At 41.2% G+C, this 21,295-nt stretch overlaps 1 protein-coding gene across 1 annotated transcript in view; it reads right to left on the reverse strand.

The window, feature by feature from the left end:
- The window catches only part of PHF21A (PHD finger protein 21A), a 208,541-nt gene that overhangs the window by 14,848 nt on the left and 172,398 nt on the right, over positions 1-21,295 (reverse strand). The window contains exons 10-14 of the mRNA XM_055091391.1: positions 17,960-18,058; positions 14,978-15,029; positions 14,140-14,219; positions 13,610-13,670; positions 2,897-3,060 (exon numbers count right to left, since the gene is read on the reverse strand). Of these exons, the coding sequence (XP_054947366.1) occupies positions 2,897-3,060; positions 13,610-13,670; positions 14,140-14,219; positions 14,978-15,029; positions 17,960-18,058 (456 nt within the window). The remainder of the gene's footprint in view (positions 1-2,896; positions 3,061-13,609; positions 13,671-14,139; positions 14,220-14,977; positions 15,030-17,959; positions 18,059-21,295) is intronic.

A 21,295-nucleotide genomic window follows, 5' to 3' on the forward strand; every position in this document is an offset into this window, starting at 1 on the left:
ACCCTCTTGCACTGCTGGTGGGAATGTAAACTGATACAGCCACTGTGGAGAACAGTATGGAGTTTCCTTAAAAAACTAAAAAGAGAACTACCATACGACCCAGCAATCCCACTACCGGGCATATACCCTGAGAAAACCGTAATTCAAAAAGAGTCATGTACCACAATGTTCACTGCAGCACTATTTACAATAGCAAGGACATGGAAGCAACCTGTCGATCGACAGATGAATGGATAAAGAAGATGTGGCACAAATATACAATGGAATATTACTTAGCCATAAAAAGAAACAAAATTGAGGGCTTCCCTGGTGGCGCAGTGGCTGAGAATCCGCCTGCCAATGCAGGGGACATGGGTTCGAGCCCTGGTCTGAGAAGATCCCACATGCTGCAGAGCAACTAAGCCCGTAAGCCAAAAAAAAGGTTCTGAAGAACCTAGGGGCAGGACAGGAATAAAGATGCAGACTTAGAGAATGGACTTGAGGACACGGGGTGGGGGAAGGGTAAGCTGGGAGAAGTGAGAGAGTGTCATGGGCATATATACACTACCGAATGTAAAATAAATAGCTAGTGGAAAGCAGCTGCATCTCACAGGGAGATCAGCTTGGTGTTTTGTGACCACGTAGAGGCCTGGGATAGGGAGGGTGGGAGGGAGACGCAAGAGGGAGGGGATATGGGGATATATGTATAAGTACAGCTGATTCACTTTGTTATACAGCAGAAACTAACACACCATTGTAAAGCAATTATACTCCAATAAAGATGTTAAAAAAATAAATAATAAATGCAGGCAAGAACCTTCAAAGGATGCTAAAACCACTGAGTAAGTTTGCTGGGGAACTGGATATTTTTATAGACTCGACACTATCTTCACCTAAGGAAACGGGCATTTTTACGAGTAGAGATATTTGATGGAGTCTATCTTAAGAGATGAAAGCTAATATCACCAACAATGGGACAGATGGACAACACGTGCCTCTTGTGATGCACTGAGAATCAGTGCATCATCAGGTATTTAGTGCTCCCACAAAAATGCATACCCTGAATCTATTCTTGAGCAAAACAATCAGATCATCCAAATGGAGGGACACTCTATACAGCAACTGGCCTATCTTTTAAAAAATGTCAGTGTCATGAAGGACAAAGAGAGGCTGAGAAACTGTTCCAGAGTAAGGAGACTAAAGACAAAACACCATAAAAATTAATGTCAAGAGTGATCTTGGATTGGATCCTGGAGCAGAAAAAACAAAGTGCCACTAAGGCATTTATTGAGATAATTGGAGAAATCTGAAGATGGGCTGTATACTATAAAAATAATGTTTTGTCATATTAAATTTCCTCAATTTGATAACTGTATTGTGGCTACGTCAGAGAGTATCTTTGTTTTTAGGAGATATACACCGAAGTATTTTGGGTGAAGATTCATGATGTCTTCAACTTCTTAACTAGATCAGCAAAACAACTGTGTGGTGGTGGGAAGTAGCATATGTGGCGAAATTGTAACAATCGGTGAATCTAGGAGGAGGGTATATATTCCTTCCTTGTGCTGTTGTTGCAACTTTTCTGTAGGTTTGGAAATTTTCAAAATAAAAAGTGAAAAGTAACCTCACTCCTCTACTTAAAACCCTCGAGCATCTCCCATCTCACTCAGAGTAAAAGCTACAAGGCCCTGCAAGATGGGCCCTGCCCTCTGAGGTCTCCTCTCCCACTGCTCCTGCCTGCCCACTAAGCCCTTCTTCCCTACGCCATATACACTTCCTCCAACGAGCAGGGCTTCTGCACTGCTGTTTCCTCTGTGTGGAATGCTCTTCCCCGCCCCAGATACTCCAACATACTCCATTCCCACCAGAGAGGCTGTCTCTTACCACTCTTCATAAAACAGCAACCTCCTGCCGTAACTCCTTATGCCCCTGATTCTGTGTCAAGTTTTTTTTCACAGCACTTATCCTGACCTGACATTTAAGTGTTCATTTGCTTATCACCTGCCTCTGGCCGTGCAATACAAGCTCCCTGAGGGCAGGGAGCTGGTTCTGTTCCCTGTTCTGTCCCCCGTCTCAAGAACAGTGCATGCTCAGCAGAGCAGTGCTCAGTATTTGTTGAGTGAATTCACCGCTTTGTAAGCGCTCATTTAAAAACAGAGGGCAGGGGGCTTCCCTGGTGGCGCAGTGGTTGAGAATCTGCCTGCCGATGCAGGGGACACAGGTTCGTGTGCCGGTCCGGGAAGATCCCACATGCCGCGGAGTGGCTGGGCCCGTGAGCCATGGCCACTGAGCCTGCGCGTCCGGAACCTGTGCTCCGCAACGGGAGAGGCCACAACAGTGAGAGGCCCGCGTACCACAAAAAAAAAAAAAAAAGAAAGAAAAAAACAGAGGGCACTAGTTTGCACTCCTGCAGCCTCTGGGGGAAGGGCTACTAAGTATCTGACGCTTTTTTCAGGAGCCTGTTTCTGACCTATTCTGATGAATAAAGTTGCTTTTCGGAAAAGTTGTCTTGAATTTTACTTGAAGCAGGAAACACCGGCTGCTAGGGGAATGTACACCTTTGTTCATTATCCCCACCCCCCAAAACTGACGACAGACACCTGCATACCTCTCAATTATACGACCTGACTTCCCCACCCCATCCCCCTTCCTGAGAACTCCTTCACCGCAGATAAATTCCAGACTCTGAAAACCCTGACTGAGCCTCCTAATGTGGTATTTAATATGATTCTCAAGGACATGGCAGGACCTGGGACCCCAGCAGAAAGCTGCCTTACGTGGCACACAGTGTCCTGTAGGGATTACTGCTGTTCCAGGGTTAGTCAAGGAGATGCAACTGGTAAGGAGACAACATATGATAACGGTTTCCCCGATTTAAGCTCTGAGAAAGAGAGTGAGCTTTTCCCAAGTTACTTACGTCTGTGGAGGTGGGGCTGGGCAGGGACACAGGCTGAACAGGTGCAGGGAAAGTGAATGTGGTCTCTGTCTTTTCATTTTCAGGGGAGTCAGGATGACTGGATGGGGGGGATGTTGGGGTTAGGGCTCCAAACCCCAGCACTGCATTGTATTTTGGAGGACGACCTACAGACCGAGAGAAGGGAACAAAAGGGAAAAAAGGGGGAGGGAAAGAAAGGGGGAAAAATGATCTTACATACCTTTGGCCAGTGTTCCTCATTGGCTAGCATGGAAAAGGAAGTGAGGTAGCAGAGAGAAGGTTAATACAACAGTCCCAAAGAGAGGAAAAGAAGCAAAGATTTAAATGTCATTCGAAACAAATGCATGAGTGTCAAAGGGAGGATAAGAGAGCCTCAGAGAATGACAGGAGATACTGGGTTATGTTAAAGGTCTTCGCCTTGGGCAGATTACGGAGACATTCCTCAACTATTACAATTTGAGATTTCTAACGGGAGAACGAGATATCAAAGCCCAACAAGAGCCAAGGACAGGGTTAAGAATTTATTTTCTTTTTCCATATCTTTTACATATTGTTTCCTAAGGTTTCTCTGCAATCGTTATTCTTATAATAATATTAATGATTCTCAGTTCCCACAAACAGATTTGCTGAGGATCTCTGCTTTTCCTCTTCTCTCCTGCCCACATTTTGGTTACTTCATTGCTTGTGAGGGTAGAGAAAGGCAAAGGGAGGAGGCAAAATTCAAGTTAACTATTCTTACCCTTTCTGGCAGAGCTAGGAAGACATATGTTCTGGGAGTAGCTGGAACCTAAGAGCTAAAAAGACCTTCTGGGCTTAACTGTGAATTTAAGTAAGTCTGGACTCAGATACCCTTCCCAGTTGATCAAAAATCATCTCCCTGCTTTCCATCACAAACATTCCAGTGAACTACATGCCTTAGAACTGGGGTGTTCCAAAGTCTCAGGAAAAGCCCTGTCATCAGCAACAGCTACCAGAGAGAGCTGATTTGAGCAGAAGCATTTTGAATCAAACCTCATGGCTACAGAGAATCTACAAATGGGCCCTAATGGGTGTGGGAAGTCCAGGTCAACCACTCTTGCCTTATGATATATCTAAGTCAGGGTCCTTGTCTTCTAAGGGCCAAAGGTCATAGCTTCTAAGCTGTAAGCGATCAAAAGTGTATGCCCAGCACACCATAGGCAAAAAAGAGCCGGAGAGGTACACAACTGCCTACGAGCACTGGTGGATGGTACGTGGGATCATGACTTTGCCAACAGTTATAATTTATATTAGAATTATGCACAAGAGTCATGATTGTCAGATATTACACAAACATTACCTATCTGTGTTAAACCGGCACTGTGTGCAATACAAAGACAGATCGTACTGGTTTGTCTTTTCTAGGGTATTTAGTGCTGCTAGAAGGGAAAGTGGAAGATAAATGCTCTTTGTTTACCCACAGAAGGCACGTCCTAGGCATTGTGAATGCAGGCTTTCATCCTCTGACCTTGGCAAGAGATGCCAAGGTCTTTCTGGCTCATTTAACCCCTATCCTCTCAGCAGATACTGCCCACTAGCAGGCCAATTAACTGTGGCTTCTGGCTGGGGGCTCCTTTCTGAGAACTGTGTCAGAGGTCACTGAAACAACCCAAGACAAAATAAAACAACAAAAAATAACCCATGACACTGGTTACTGTGGCCCAGGAATCAATATGAAACAATGACTTAGGGATTCCCATCTACATATGTTTTGGCATCTTGAAGGAGGGGGCTGATGAAACACTAGCGTGGGTGTGCTATCTCTCTGAGGGGAAGAGACGGTAACCACTGCACCACCGGTAGGTACAGTGGTAGCCCTGCCTAAGGCAGACAAAGGGTCGGGATGGCCTCCTAAGCTTCCAGTGGCTCTGAGATTGCTGTGCATACACAAAAATTAGCATGCTACTCCACTCACTCTGCAACCTTTCTAGCCTGGAACTGTAATTCAAGGACATATTATCATGTGGAGAAAAGGACCTTGGGATGTATTACTGACATCAAAGAACCATTTCAGAGCCTTGTTTATAAGCTCAAACTCTGAGCTATTAAGACCTATTTAGACCTGCATGGTGAAGGCAGCTGCTGCCCTGAGAGTGAGGTGGAATGCCCGCCCTGGAAGGTCTGAAATTGGGGGATGGAGCTCTTTAGGAATTTCTGCTTTGGGAAGCGTGTTTTGACACTGATGTTTCCTTCTTTAGTTGCAGGTGCTCTCTTCTCATAGATTCAAAATTCTCAGTGTGGCTACCTCTCTCCTTCCTGGAAAGTCTGCAGCTCACAGAAGCTTAAGAGTCGTGCTCTGTCCTCACTGGCATCAGGACAATTTAGACACTACTAAGAACACCTTGGCAACACCAGTGCTCTGTTGTGCTCAATGATGCTAAAATGCTCCCTTTTACAGGGTGTTCTGTTCATTCATCAACAGCCCGAGGGGCCTGGGGCAGAAACCCTGCAATAAGCCATTCCCCTCAGCCAGCTTTGCCAGAATCCCAGGAAGGGGAGCTTTTGATTCAGTATAAGAAATCTCTAATAAGAAATCTCACTCTCTTTTCCCCCCATTCTCAGAGAACAACAACAAAACTATATTCAAGGGATACAGGAGTTAGGCTCTAGGACAACGGGAGGAGGGAGGGGAAAGAAACACAACACAGAAAGCAAAAGCAACAGCAAGGGAGAGATACAAAAAAGGTACTCACCTCTCTTCCGGGTCCCAGGATGCATTGTACTGTTCAGGTACGTGACTGCACTCTTCTTGCGCTTTCGGGATTGAAGAAAGAAAGGTGACTGGTTGAATAGCATGGTTACTACTAATACCGGTACAAGCCAAAGACCAAGCACAGCATGCCCGTCAACATGCCAACTAGTTAGTGCTAGTCACCCAAAAGTCTCAGTGATAACTGGATTTATCATATGTACTTGGCTCTGAAAGAATATTCCAGAGAGGTATGTCTCTGCTTCAGAAGAAAGTTGTGTTCAGATGACAGGATGAGTTAAATTTTTAAGGTAGGTTTGTATCTACTTAAACTTCAGGAAAAAACTAAGGGGAAAATAGTGAATAATAAAAATGAAATAATGTTATCAGCCAGAGAAAAATCCATCATTTTACAAAGCTGGCCAAGTACAATCAGGGTACTGCTCTTAAGCAGGTTTTCAGATGGGAGGTGCTGAACAAGTCATAAATAAAACTGAAAACGTGAGGGAATGGCCAAGTGCTGGCCAGGAATACCTCTGGCTCAAAGACCGCGCCACTGTACACTGGATTTGCTGTTGTTCTTCTTTTTCGTTCTTGCCGCTTGCTTTGGATTTCTTGGGAAAGCAAAAGGTCTGGATTAGAAGAAAGGTATGGAGAACCCCCCGAACTTAACTTCATTGTTTACTTATTGGTTTTCCCATGACAAGTTAGAACTGAGAGTAAGTCTCTTGGTTTCACCGCAGCCTCAGCAAAGGGAAGCATGCTGCTGGGAGCAAATATGTAGGACCATCCACTCTCACCTCCTGGAAAGCAAGGCCATGCTCTCCTACAGTGTGGCTGCTCTCTGTGATTGAGAGCTTAACAGTAGACAACACTTGTAAAAGTGTCCTGATTTATTTTTAGATCACTGTAATATAGGTGTGGATGAACTTTATCCACAGACCAAGATTGAGTAATCATAGTTCACCATTCTTGAATTAAATCACTAGAAGAGGTACAGCTTTGCAACTATTCTTAAGATTCCAATAATCTAGAGTGACTGAAAAATACAGACAGAGACTTGTCAGAGGGGCATTTGCTACTTTATGCTGCCAGGAAAAAAAAAAGTTTCTCTAAGTGAACAGAAGTCACCTTAATCCAGGCCACTAGGGAGTTTCCCCAGGACAGTAGTGTGGATAAATAATGATAGGAAGGAGAGGGGCTGAACATTAGATAGAAGGAAGGTAAGTTTACTCCAAAAAAAGAGCCCATACTGGTTGAATCATACTCTGTTTGTGTTCCAATTTTCAATTCTAACAATAAATCAAACACCATTTTCAAGAACAAAGCTCTGGGCCAGAAGCAAGGTAGTGCCATGAATATCTTCTCTTACCTTCTAGATGGTCATGTGTTACCAACCCTAGAGACACCATGAAGGCAAGTTTCTGTGCCAGAGAAACAAAAGAAGAATATACTTCAGTGTGGGTTCTCACAAAGTCAGCTGCATGTTCCTAGTTAGACTCCTAGGGAAAGCCAGCCCAATGGCTGGTGGCTGAAAGGAAGCTGGGTTCAAGTGAACAAGGAGTGGGCACCCTCCACTCTTAGCAGCTATGGAGCCGCTCTGGAAGCTTTCTGATCTTACAGGGATCAAAAGAGAAGGACTGGGGCCTCTATCTTCCACTTTCTCAATGGCAGAAATCAGTATCTTGAATGACCTAAGTTTTTCCCAGAAAAATTCTCTAAGAGGGAAGAGGACTTCAAACTGAAGAAACACACAGAGGGTACAAACAGCCTCCCATACAACAAGCTCCAAATTCTAAGTACTTCATTTGCCATACCAGGTCAGGGGTTCTTATATTTTTACTACCACTGATTGGACAATAACTCAAAGCTAAATAAGTTTTAGGAATGACAGCAGGTGGTTCTGCTTAATACTATGATTTTTCAATCAACCATGGACCTACAAATTATAGAGTGCTTTCTCTCTGACCACCACTCTCAGGGCTCCATCAGAAGCTAGACTGATCAGAACACTGTACTCCAAAGCTGGAACGTTAGATGCTTAAAAATGGAGAGAGCAACAGACTGATTACTATTTTGCTCTTTGGTTGCATGTGGTCTGGAAAGCATGCCTTTATTTTCTGCTGTACCACTGCATGCAGCTGCTAAATATGCCAAATAATGTATCATCCATTTCTCTCAGTGATGAATAAGGAACATCATTAGTTGTTAGGAGACATAATCCTGCAGAATTATTTATACCACAATTTGGTCTTTGAAAATCCTGACATTTTACCCTCAACTTTAAATATCATGATATTCTGGCCTGAAGTGATAGGTTCAAGCTATTCGAGGTACTGAGTGTTTTATAAAGATAACCTTGAACAAGCCACTTGAGAACACAGAAATGTCCTTTACTGGTATCCGCAGAGTCCTGAAGAAATGTTTTAATTTTATTTCTTATTTCAGAAACTAGGGTGGGCACCTATCCTCCTGACAGCCAGAGTACTTCAGTAACGAAAAGCAGTCTTGGACATGCTGCCTATTTTCTACATTGCATACATTTTGTGGTTGCCAATTAACTACATTCCTAATTTTCACTATTCCTTCAAAACTTAAGATTAGAAGGCTGTCTACCAACTGCTCTCTGTTAATAAAGCAGTGTGTGAACTGACGTTCAGATGCACCTTCTTTTAATCAAGTAACAGCATCCTTCTTGGCCACTCACACCCAACTCATCTTTGCCAGTCTAGATCAAGCTCATAAAAGAATTATTAAATGGAAAAAAATCTCTTCTGTAGAACAGAGTTTCAGTGATAAATAGAATAAAAAGCTGTCAAGAACTTTTGCCTTATCTATGTACACACACATGCCGATAACTAATTTATTCCCTTTATGGCAGTGATTCTGTCCAATGAGAAATACGTCTTATTCCACATGATGCTACTTGCTTGCCCACACTGTGCCACTGACCTAGGATATCCTTTAGTTTCTTGGTTTTTAAAAATAAATTTATTTATTTATTTTTGGCTGTATTGGGTCTTTGTTGCTGCGAGCGGGCTTTCTCTAGTTGCGGCGAGCAGGGGCTACTCTTTACTGCAGTGCACGGGATTCTCATTGCGGTGGCTTCTCTTGTTGAGGAGCACGGGCTCTAGGTGCATGGGCTTCAGTAGTTGTGGCACGTGGGCTCAGCAGTTGTGGCTCGCAGGCTCTAGAGCACAGGCTCAGTAGCTGTGGCACACAGGCTTAGTTGCTCCACGGCATGTGGGATCTTCCCGGACCAGGGCTTGAACCCGTGTGCCCTGCATTGGCAGGCGGATTCATAACCACTGCACCACCAGGGAAGTCCTCTTTCAGTTTCTTTTGATAAGGAAATTTTGCTAATAGCCTGCTCTGTTTTTCCCTCTCCAAGCCTAATACTTGTCATTAATTTTGCAGATTATTTTATACGTTTCTCAGCAATATGCATGACTAGTACTTCTTTTAGGTTCAAGTTTTGGTCTCTTCTTTAAAGACAAATTAAAAATTAATTCATTTCATATCAGAAAGTATTATAATTTGTACTTGCTTTAGAAAAACCTGAACTGGCTTAATAAATCACTGCTTCAAAAAAATGACATGAAGCTTTGATGGCTTTATGCCACTATTTGACATGGTTTCATTACAAAGAATGCACTGAGGATAGAAGGAAATGGATTGCTGGTCTAATAAAATCCAACTATCATATATTCATCATCATATTACCTGTCCACATTTTTCTTTTATAGCTGCTTGTACAAAAGTATCAAACTAAAAAAAATCTCTTGCCTAAGGACATACAAATTCACATTCTATATTTGTACCACAGTTTTGTTTGCTATTTAAGTTTATAATTCTATCCTAGGTTGTAGTACAGATGCTAGTATTTTCATCCCTACTTTTATGCTTCAATGAACTACTTGTGAGCTACTGATTCATCTGGGATTTGGGGATCTAATGCAGTACAATAGTAATAACAAAAATGCACATGTAACAACTGTAATCGATAATATAGATAGACCTTAACTGAGTGAACTGGACATCTTATAAATGTTGGCTGAGACAAACAAAACATAATGATCATTAGGAATGCAGTGGGATACCTGGGGCAATGGTCATGAATCACACAAGTCTAATGTGTGACATACGTATGAAAGGCCTGTTTGCCAGCTCATGAACACTCAAGACCACACTCTTAATCTGTCCCAGGCCAACCTGATTTGGCAATAACATTACTGAATAGTGAGAAAGCACAAGACAAGGATATCAAGTGATTCAGAGAGCAAGTGTCCCTCATGATGCATGTGAATAAGTCACATCACACAGACTGAGCCATGCCTTGGAGGGCTGGGCCTACCTGAGGGTTCTCCTCCCGTTTTGGTTTGGGTGCAGTAGGTGGAGTGACGGTGCGGCTCTCCGTTTGCTTCTCATCTGTTTCTGTGTGGGATTTAATTGTCTAGAGCAAGAAAATTAAATGAAACTTTAGAATTCACTTTTTTATTAAAAGAATAAAAGCAAACATAGTTTGACTGTTGCCAACAAGAAAGAAAAGAACATACTCAAATTGGAAACATATTAATAAAGGAGATAATATGGACTTCATTTTAGAAGGGGGAAAAAGTAAAATGGAAGGCCCCAGTTGAAATGATTAAATTTCATGACTAGAATAGCTATTAATCTATAAATACAATAGGCTATTTCAATGTACTTTAGGATGCAGGGGTAGTTTCCCAGAAGTATGTCCATTCTTGTTACATATGCGTCAAGCTCTAGTTCATAGCATGCTTAGGATCTGAATGATGTCCAAAAAAATTTTACATACACACTTTTCTATTTCAGAACAATTCCAATCACAATCTAAGAGAGGTTGCAGAACTATCCTTACTTGGGATATTTAAAACCTGCCTATACCATCCATTAGAGGAGAGATGCAGTTGCCAAGGAAAGGCCATCTTGTAAAAGGCTGCCATCCTGATTACGGCCAACCTCATCTTCCAGATGCATCCACTCAAACAAAAGAAACACCAGTAGCATTACCATCTTCAGACACAAATGGCAGCTAGCAAACTAGTAGACTGGGTTTGCATTACTATTCTTATCTTGACCCAATGGCTAATTCATTTTATGAAACCCTCTGTAAATACTGAAATGATATTAGAACAGTGGATATAAAACTATAAACATAAACCTAATTTACATTTTCAAAATTAAAAACCATGCAGAAAAGGATTATAAGAGACTATTATAAACAACTATATGCCAATAAAATGGACAACCACGGAGAAATGGACAAATTCTTGGAGAGGTACAATTTTCCAAGACTGAAGCACGAAGAATTAGAAAATATAAACAAGGATGACTGGATGGGGGGGATGTTGGGGTTAGGGCTCCAAACCCCAGCACTGCATTGTATTTTGGAGGACGACCTACAGACCGAGAGAAGGGAACAAAAGGGAAAAAAGGGGGAGGGAAAGAAAGGGGGAAAAATGATCTTACATACCTTTGGCCAGTGTTCCTCATTGGCTAGCATGGAAAAGGAAGTGAGGTAGCAGAGAGAAGGTTAATACAACAGTCCCAAAGAGAGGAAAAGAAGCAAAGATTTAAATGTCATTCGAAACAAATGCATGAGTGTCAAAGGGAGGATAAGAGAGCCTCAGAGAATGACAGGAGATACTGGGTTATGTTAAAGGTCTTCGCCTTGGGCAGATTACGGAGACATTCCTCAACTATTACAATTTGAGATTTCTAACGGGAGAACGAGATATCAAAGCCCAACAAGAGCCAAGGACAGGGTTAAGAATTTATTTTCTTTTTCCATATCTTTTACATATTGTTTCCTAAGGTTTCTCTGCAATCGTTATTCTTATAATAATATTAATGATTCTCAGTTCCCACAAACAGATTTGCTGAGGATCTCTGCTTTTCCTCTTCTCTCCTGCCCACATTTTGGTTACTTCATTGCTTGTGAGGGTAGAGAAAGGCAAAGGGAGGAGGCAAAATTCAAGTTAACTATTCTTACCCTTTCTGGCAGAGCTAGGAAGACATATGTTCTGGGAGTAGCTGGAACCTAAGAGCTAAAAAGACCTTCTGGGCTTAACTGTGAATTTAAGTAAGTCTGGACTCAGATACCCTTCCCAGTTGATCAAAAATCATCTCCCTGCTTTCCATCACAAACATTCCAGTGAACTACATGCCTTAGAACTGGGGTGTTCCAAAGTCTCAGGAAAAGCCCTGTCATCAGCAACAGCTACCAGAGAGAGCTGATTTGAGCAGAAGCATTTTGAATCAAACCTCATGGCTACAGAGAATCTACAAATGGGCCCTAATGGGTGTGGGAAGTCCAGGTCAACCACTCTTGCCTTATGATATATCTAAGTCAGGGTCCTTGTCTTCTAAGGGCCAAAGGTCATAGCTTCTAAGCTGTAAGCGATCAAAAGTGTATGCCCAGCACACCATAGGCAAAAAAGAGCCGGAGAGGTACACAACTGCCTACGAGCACTGGTGGATGGTACGTGGGATCATGACTTTGCCAACAGTTATAATTTATATTAGAATTATGCACAAGAGTCATGATTGTCAGATATTACACAAACATTACCTATCTGTGTTAAACCGGCACTGTGTGCAATACAAAGACAGATCGTACTGGTTTGTCTTTTCTAGGGTATTTAGTGCTGCTAGAAGGGAAAGTGGAAGATAAATGCTCTTTGTTTACCCACAGAAGGCACGTCCTAGGCATTGTGAATGCAGGCTTTCATCCTCTGACCTTGGCAAGAGATGCCAAGGTCTTTCTGGCTCATTTAACCCCTATCCTCTCAGCAGATACTGCCCACTAGCAGGCCAATTAACTGTGGCTTCTGGCTGGGGGCTCCTTTCTGAGAACTGTGTCAGAGGTCACTGAAACAACCCAAGACAAAATAAAACAACAAAAAATAACCCATGACACTGGTTACTGTGGCCCAGGAATCAATATGAAACAATGACTTAGGGATTCCCATCTACATATGTTTTGGCATCTTGAAGGAGGGGGCTGATGAAACACTAGCGTGGGTGTGCTATCTCTCTGAGGGGAAGAGACGGTAACCACTGCACCACCGGTAGGTACAGTGGTAGCCCTGCCTAAGGCAGACAAAGGGTCGGGATGGCCTCCTAAGCTTCCAGTGGCTCTGAGATTGCTGTGCATACACAAAAATTAGCATGCTACTCCACTCACTCTGCAACCTTTCTAGCCTGGAACTGTAATTCAAGGACATATTATCATGTGGAGAAAAGGACCTTGGGATGTATTACTGACATCAAAGAACCATTTCAGAGCCTTGTTTATAAGCTCAAACTCTGAGCTATTAAGACCTATTTAGACCTGCATGGTGAAGGCAGCTGCTGCCCTGAGAGTGAGGTGGAATGCCCGCCCTGGAAGGTCTGAAATTGGGGGATGGAGCTCTTTAGGAATTTCTGCTTTGGGAAGCGTGTTTTGACACTGATGTTTCCTTCTTTAGTTGCAGGTGCTCTCTTCTCATAGATTCAAAATTCTCAGTGTGGCTACCTCTCTCCTTCCTGGAAAGTCTGCAGCTCACAGAAGCTTAAGAGTCGTGCTCTGTCCTCACTGGCATCAGGACAATTTAGACACTACTAAGAACACCTTGGCAACACCAGTGCTCTGTTGTGCTCAATGATGCTAAAATGCTCCCTTTTACAGGGTGTTCTGTTCATTCATCAACAGCCCGAGGGGCCTGGGGCAGAAACCCTGCAATAAGCCATTCCCCTCAGCCAGCTTTGCCAGAATCCCAGGAAGGGGAGCTTTTGATTCAGTATAAGAAATCTCTAATAAGAAATCTCACTCTCTTTTCCCCCCATTCTCAGAGAACAACAACAAAACTATATTCAAGGGATACAGGAGTTAGGCTCTAGGACAACGGGAGGAGGGAGGGGAAAGAAACACAACACAGAAAGCAAAAGCAACAGCAAGGGAGAGATACAAAAAAGGTACTCACCTCTCTTCCGGGTCCCAGGATGCATTGTACTGTTCAGGTACGTGACTGCACTCTTCTTGCGCTTTCGGGATTGAAGAAAGAAAGGTGACTGGTTGAATAGCATGGTTACTACTAATACCGGTACAAGCCAAAGACCAAGCACAGCATGCCCGTCAACATGCCAACTAGTTAGTGCTAGTCACCCAAAAGTCTCAGTGATAACTGGATTTATCATATGTACTTGGCTCTGAAAGAATATTCCAGAGAGGTATGTCTCTGCTTCAGAAGAAAGTTGTGTTCAGATGACAGGATGAGTTAAATTTTTAAGGTAGGTTTGTATCTACTTAAACTTCAGGAAAAAACTAAGGGGAAAATAGTGAATAATAAAAATGAAATAATGTTATCAGCCAGAGAAAAATCCATCATTTTACAAAGCTGGCCAAGTACAATCAGGGTACTGCTCTTAAGCAGGTTTTCAGATGGGAGGTGCTGAACAAGTCATAAATAAAACTGAAAACGTGAGGGAATGGCCAAGTGCTGGCCAGGAATACCTCTGGCTCAAAGACCGCGCCACTGTACACTGGATTTGCTGTTGTTCTTCTTTTTCGTTCTTGCCGCTTGCTTTGGATTTCTTGGGAAAGCAAAAGGTCTGGATTAGAAGAAAGGTATGGAGAACCCCCCGAACTTAACTTCATTGTTTACTTATTGGTTTTCCCATGACAAGTTAGAAATGAGAGTAAGTCTCTTGGTTTCACCGCAGCCTCAGCAAAGGGAAGCATGCTGCTGGGAGCAAATATGTAGGACCATCCACTCTCACCTCCTGGAAAGCAAGGCCATGCTCTCCTACAGTGTGGCTGCTCTCTGTGATTGAGAGCTTAACAGTAGACAACACTTGTAAAAGTGTCCTGATTTATTTTTAGATCACTGTAATATAGGTGTGGATGAACTTTATCCACAGACCAAGATTGAGTAATCATAGTTCACCATTCTTGAATTAAATCACTAGAAGAGGTACAGCTTTGCAACTATTCTTAAGATTCCAATAATCTAGAGTGACTGAAAAATACAGACAGAGACTTGTCAGAGGGGCATTTGCTACTTTATGCTGCCAGGAAAAAAAAAAGTTTCTCTAAGTGAACAGAAGTCACCTTAATCCAGGCCACTAGGGAGTTTCCCCAGGACAGTAGTGTGGATAAATAATGATAGGAAGGAGAGGGGCTGAACATTAGATAGAAGGAAGGTAAGTTTACTCCAAAAAAAGAGCCCATACTGGTTGAATCATACTCTGTTTGTGTTCCAATTTTCAATTCTAACAATAAATCAAACACCATTTTCAAGAACAAAGCTCTGGGCCAGAAGCAAGGTAGTGCCATGAATATCTTCTCTTACCTTCTAGATGGTCATGTGTTACCAACCCTAGAGACACCATGAAGGCAAGTTTCTGTGCCAGAGAAACAAAAGAAGAATATACTTCAGTGTGGGTTCTCACAAAGTCAGCTGCATGTTCCTAGTTAGACTCCTAGGGAAAGCCAGCCCAATGGCTGGTGGCTGAAAGGAAGCTGGGTTCAAGTGAACAAGGAGTGGGCACCCTCCACTCTTAGCAGCTATGGAGCCGCTCTGGAAGCTTTCTGATCTTACAGGGATCAAAAGAGAAGGACTGGGGCCTCTATCTTCCACTTTCTCAATGGCAGAAATCAGTATCTTGAATGACCTAAGTTTTTCCCAGAAAAATTCTCTAAGAGGGAAGAGGACTTCAAACTGAAGAAACACACAGAGGGTACAAACAGCCTCCCATACAACAAGCTCCAAATTCTAAGTACTTCATTTGCCATACCAGGTCAGGGGTTCTTATATTTTTACTACCACTGATTGGACAATAACTCAAAGCTAAATAAGTTTTAGGAATGACAGCAGGTGGTTCTGCTTAATACTATGATTTTTCAATCAACCATGGACCTACAAATTATAGAGTGCTTTCTCTCTGACCACCACTCTCAGGGCTCCATCAGAAGCTAGACTGATCAGAACACTGTACTCCAAAGCTGGAACGTTAGATGCTTAAAAATGGAGAGAGCAACAGACTGATTACTATTTTGCTCTTTGGTTGCATGTGGTCTGGAAAGCATGCCTTTATTTTCTGCTGTACCACTGCATGCAGCTGCTAAATATGCCAAATAATGTATCATCCATTTCTCTCAGTGATGAATAAGGAACATCATTAGTTGTTAGGAGACATAATCCTGCAGAATTATTTATACCACAATTTGGTCTTTGAAAATCCTGACATTTTACCCTCAACTTTAAATATCATGATATTCTGGCCTGAAGTGATAGGTTCAAGCTATTCGAGGTACTGAGTGTTTTATAAAGATAACCTTGAACAAGCCACTTGAGAACACAGAAATGTCCTTTACTGGTATCCGCAGAGTCCTGAAGAAATGTTTTAATTTTATTTCTTATTTCAGAAACTAGGGTGGGCACCTATCCTCCTGACAGCCAGAGTACTTCAGTAACGAAAAGCAGTCTTGGACATGCTGCCTATTTTCTACATTGCATACATTTTGTGGTTGCCAATTAACTACATTCCTAATTTTCACTATTCCTTCAAAACTTAAGATTAGAAGGCTGTCTACCAACTGCTCTCTGTTAATAAAGCAGTGTGTGAACTGACGTTCAGATGCACCTTCTTTTAATCAAGTAACAGCATCCTTCTTGGCCACTCACACCCAACTCATCTTTGCCAGTCTAGATCAAGCTCATAAAAGAATTATTAAATGGAAAAAAATCTCTTCTGTAGAACAGAGTTTCAGTGATAAATAGAATAAAAAGCTGTCAAGAACTTTTGCCTTATCTATGTACACACACATGCCGATAACTAATTTATTCCCTTTATGGCAGTGATTCTGTCCAATGAGAAATACGTCTTATTCCACATGATGCTACTTGCTTGCCCACACTGTGCCACTGACCTAGGATATCCTTTAGTTTCTTGGTTTTTAAAAATAAATTTATTTATTTATTTTTGGCTGTATTGGGTCTTTGTTGCTGCGAGCGGGCTTTCTCTAGTTGCGGCGAGCAGGGGCTACTCTTTACTGCAGTGCACGGGATTCTCATTGCGGTGGCTTCTCTTGTTGAGGAGCACGGGCTCTAGGTGCATGGGCTTCAGTAGTTGTGGCACGTGGGCTCAGCAGTTGTGGCTCGCAGGCTCTAGAGCACAGGCTCAGTAGCTGTGGCACACAGGCTTAGTTGCTCCACGGCATGTGGGATCTTCCCGGACCAGGGCTTGAACCCGTGTGCCCTGCATTGGCAGGCGGATTCATAACCACTGCACCACCAGGGAAGTCCTCTTTCAGTTTCTTTTGATAAGGAAATTTTGCTAATAGCCTGCTCTGTTTTTCCCTCTCCAAGCCTAATACTTGTCATTAATTTTGCAGATTATTTTATACGTTTCTCAGCAATATGCATGACTAGTACTTCTTTTAGGTTCAAGTTTTGGTCTCTTCTTTAAAGACAAATTAAAAATTAATTCATTTCATATCAGAAAGTATTATAATTTGTACTTGCTTTAGAAAAACCTGAACTGGCTTAATAAATCACTGCTTCAAAAAAATGACATGAAGCTTTGATGGCTTTATGCCACTATTTGACATGGTTTCATTACAAAGAATGCACTGAGGATAGAAGGAAATGGATTGCTGGTCTAATAAAATCCAACTATCATATATTCATCATCATATTACCTGTCCACATTTTTCTTTTATAGCTGCTTGTACAAAAGTATCAAACTAAAAAAAATCTCTTGCCTAAGGACATACAAATTCACATTCTATATTTGTACCACAGTTTTGTTTGCTATTTAAGTTTATAATTCTATCCTAGGTTGTAGTACAGATGCTAGTATTTTCATCCCTACTTTTATGCTTCAATGAACTACTTGTGAGCTACTGATTCATCTGGGATTTGGGGATCTAATGCAGTACAATAGTAATAACAAAAATGCACATGTAACAACTGTAATCGATAATATAGATAGACCTTAACTGAGTGAACTGGACATCTTATAAATGTTGGCTGAGACAAACAAAACATAATGATCATTAGGAATGCAGTGGGATACCTGGGGCAATGGTCATGAATCACACAAGTCTAATGTGTGACATACGTATGAAAGGCCTGTTTGCCAGCTCATGAACACTCAAGACCACACTCTTAATCTGTCCCAGGCCAACCTGATTTGGCAATAACATTACTGAATAGTGAGAAAGCACAAGACAAGGATATCAAGTGATTCAGAGAGCAAGTGTCCCTCATGATGCATGTGAATAAGTCACATCACACAGACTGAGCCATGCCTTGGAGGGCTGGGCCTACCTGAGGGTTCTCCTCCCGTTTTGGTTTGGGTGCAGTAGGTGGAGTGACGGTGCGGCTCTCCGTTTGCTTCTCATCTGTTTCTGTGTGGGATTTAATTGTCTAGAGCAAGAAAATTAAATGAAACTTTAGAATTCACTTTTTTATTAAAAGAATAAAAGCAAACATAGTTTGACTGTTGCCAACAAGAAAGAAAAGAACATACTCAAATTGGAAACATATTAATAAAGGAGATAATATGGACTTCATTTTAGAAGGGGGAAAAAGTAAAATGGAAGGCCCCAGTTGAAATGATTAAATTTCATGACTAGAATAGCTATTAATCTATAAATACAATAGGCTATTTCAATGTACTTTAGGATGCAGGGGTAGTTTCCCAGAAGTATGTCCATTCTTGTTACATATGCGTCAAGCTCTAGTTCATAGCATGCTTAGGATCTGAATGATGTCCAAAAAAATTTTACATACACACTTTTCTATTTCAGAACAATTCCAATCACAATCTAAGAGAGGTTGCAGAACTATCCTTACTTGGGATATTTAAAACCTGCCTATACCATCCATTAGAGGAGAGATGCAGTTGCCAAGGAAAGGCCATCTTGTAAAAGGCTGCCATCCTGATTACGGCCAACCTCATCTTCCAGATGCATCCACTCAAACAAAAGAAACACCAGTAGCATTACCATCTTCAGACACAAATGGCAGCTAGCAAACTAGTAGACTGGGTTTGCATTACTATTCTTATCTTGACCCAATGGCTAATTCATTTTATGAAACCCTCTGTAAATACTGAAATGATATTAGAACAGTGGATATAAAACTATAAACATAAACCTAATTTACATTTTCAAAATTAAAAACCATGCAGAAAAGGATTATAAGAGACTATTATAAACAACTATATGCCAATAAAATGGACAACCATGGAGAAATGGACAAATTCTTGGAAAGGTACAATTTTCCAAGACTGAACCAGGAAGAATTAGAAAATATAAACAAATCAATCACAAGTAATGAAATTGAAACCATAATTAAAAATCTTCCAACAAACAAAATCCAGGACCAGATGGCTTCACAGGTGAATTCTATGAAACATTAAGAGAAGAGCTAACACTGATCCTTCTCAAACTCTTCCAAAAAACTGCAGAGGGAGAAACACTCCCAAATTCATCCTACGAAGCCACCATCACCCTGATACCAAAACCAGCAAAAGATATCACAAAAAAAGAAAATTACAGACCAGTATCACGGATGAACATAGATGCAAAAATCCTGAACACAATATTAGCAAACATTAGAAGGATCATACACCATGATCAAGTGGGATTTATCCCAGGGATGCAAGGATTCTTCAATATACGCAAATCAATCAATGTGATACACCACATTAACAAATTAAGGAATAAAAACCATATGATCATCTCAACAGATGCAGAAAAAGCTTTTGACAAAATTCAACACCCATTTACGATAAAAACTCTCCAGAAAATGGGCATAGAGGGAAGCTACCTCAACATAATAAAGGCCATATACGACAAACCCACAGCAAGCATCAGACTCAATGGTGAAAAAGTGAAAGCATTTCTACTAAGATCAGGAACAAGACAAGGATGTCTGATCACTCTCATCACTCTGATTCAACATAGTTTTGTAAGTTCTAGCCACAGCAATCAGAGAAGAAAAAGAAATAAAGGAATACAAATTGGAAAAGAAGAAGTAAAACTGTCACTGTTTGCAGATGACATGATACTATACGTAGAGAATACTAAAGATGGCACCAGAAAACTACTAGAACTAATCAATGAATTTGGTAAGGTTGCAGGATACAAAATTAATGCACAGAAATCTCTGGCATTCCTATACACTAACGATGAAAAATCTGAAAGAGAAATTAAGGAAACACTCCCATTTACCACTGCAACAAAAAGAATAAAATACCTAGGAATAAACCTGCCTAAGGAGGAGAAAGACTTGTATTCGCAAAACTATAAAACATTGATGAAAGAAATCAAAGATGACATAAACAGGTGGAGAAATATACCATGCTCTTGGATTGGAAGAATCAATATTGTGAAAATGACTATACTACCCAAAGCAATCTACAGATTCAATGCAATCCCTATCAAACTACCAAAGGCATTCTTCACAGAATTAAAACAAAAAAATCTTACAATTCATATGGAAACACAAAAGACCCCGAATAGCCAAAGCAATCTTGAGAAAGAAAAATGGAGTTGGAGGAATCAGGCGCCCCGACTTCAAACTAGACCACAAAGCTACAGTAATCAAGACAGTATGGTAGTGGCACAAAAACAGAAATATAGATCAATGGTACAGGATAGAATGCCCAGAGATAAACGCATGCACATATGGGCACCTAATTTACGACACAGGAGGCAAGAACATACAGTGGAGAAAAGACAGCCTCTTCAATAAGTGGTGCTGGGAAAACTGGACAGCTACATGTAAAAGAATGAAATTAGAACACTACCTAACACCGAACACAAAAATAAACTCCAAATGGATTAAAGACCTAAATGTAAGACCAGACACTATAAAACTTTTAGAGGAAAACATAGGAAGAACACTCTTTGACATAAACCACAGTAAGATCTTTTTTGACCCACCTCGCAGAGTAACAGAAATAAAAACAAAAATAAACAAATGGGACTTAAAAGCTTTTGCACAGCAAAGGAAACCATAAACAAGACAAAAAGACAACCCTCAAAATGGGAGAAAATATTTTCAAATGGAATAACAGACAAAGGATTAATCTCCAAAATATACAAACAGCTCATGGAGCTCAATATCAAAAAAGCAAACAATCCAGTTCAAAAACGGGCAGAAGACCTAAACAGACATTTCACCAAGGAAGACATACAGATGGCGAAGAGGCACATGAAAAGATGCTCAACATCACTAATTATTAGAGAAATGCAAATCAAAATTACCATGAGGTATCACCTCACGCTGTCAGAATGGCCATAATCAAAAAGTCTACAAACAATAAATGCTGGAAAGGGTGTGGTGAAAAGGGAACCCTCCTACACTGTTGGTGGGAATGAAAATCGATACAACCACTATAGAAAACAGTATGGAGGTTCCTTAAAAACTAAAAATAGAACTATCATATGACCCAGCAATCCCACTACTGGGCATATACCTTGAGAAAACCATAATTCAAAAAGAAACATGCACCACAATGTTCACTGCAGCACTATTTACAATAGCCAGGACATGGAAACAACCTAAATGTCCATCGACAGATGAACAGATAAAGAAGATGTGGCACATATATATATATATATATACAATGGAATATTACTCAGCCATAAAAAG

Source organism: Physeter macrocephalus, chromosome 16 (assembly GCF_002837175.3).
Source record: "Physeter macrocephalus isolate SW-GA chromosome 16, ASM283717v5, whole genome shotgun sequence".
Lineage (NCBI taxonomy): Eukaryota > Metazoa > Chordata > Mammalia > Artiodactyla > Physeteridae > Physeter > Physeter macrocephalus.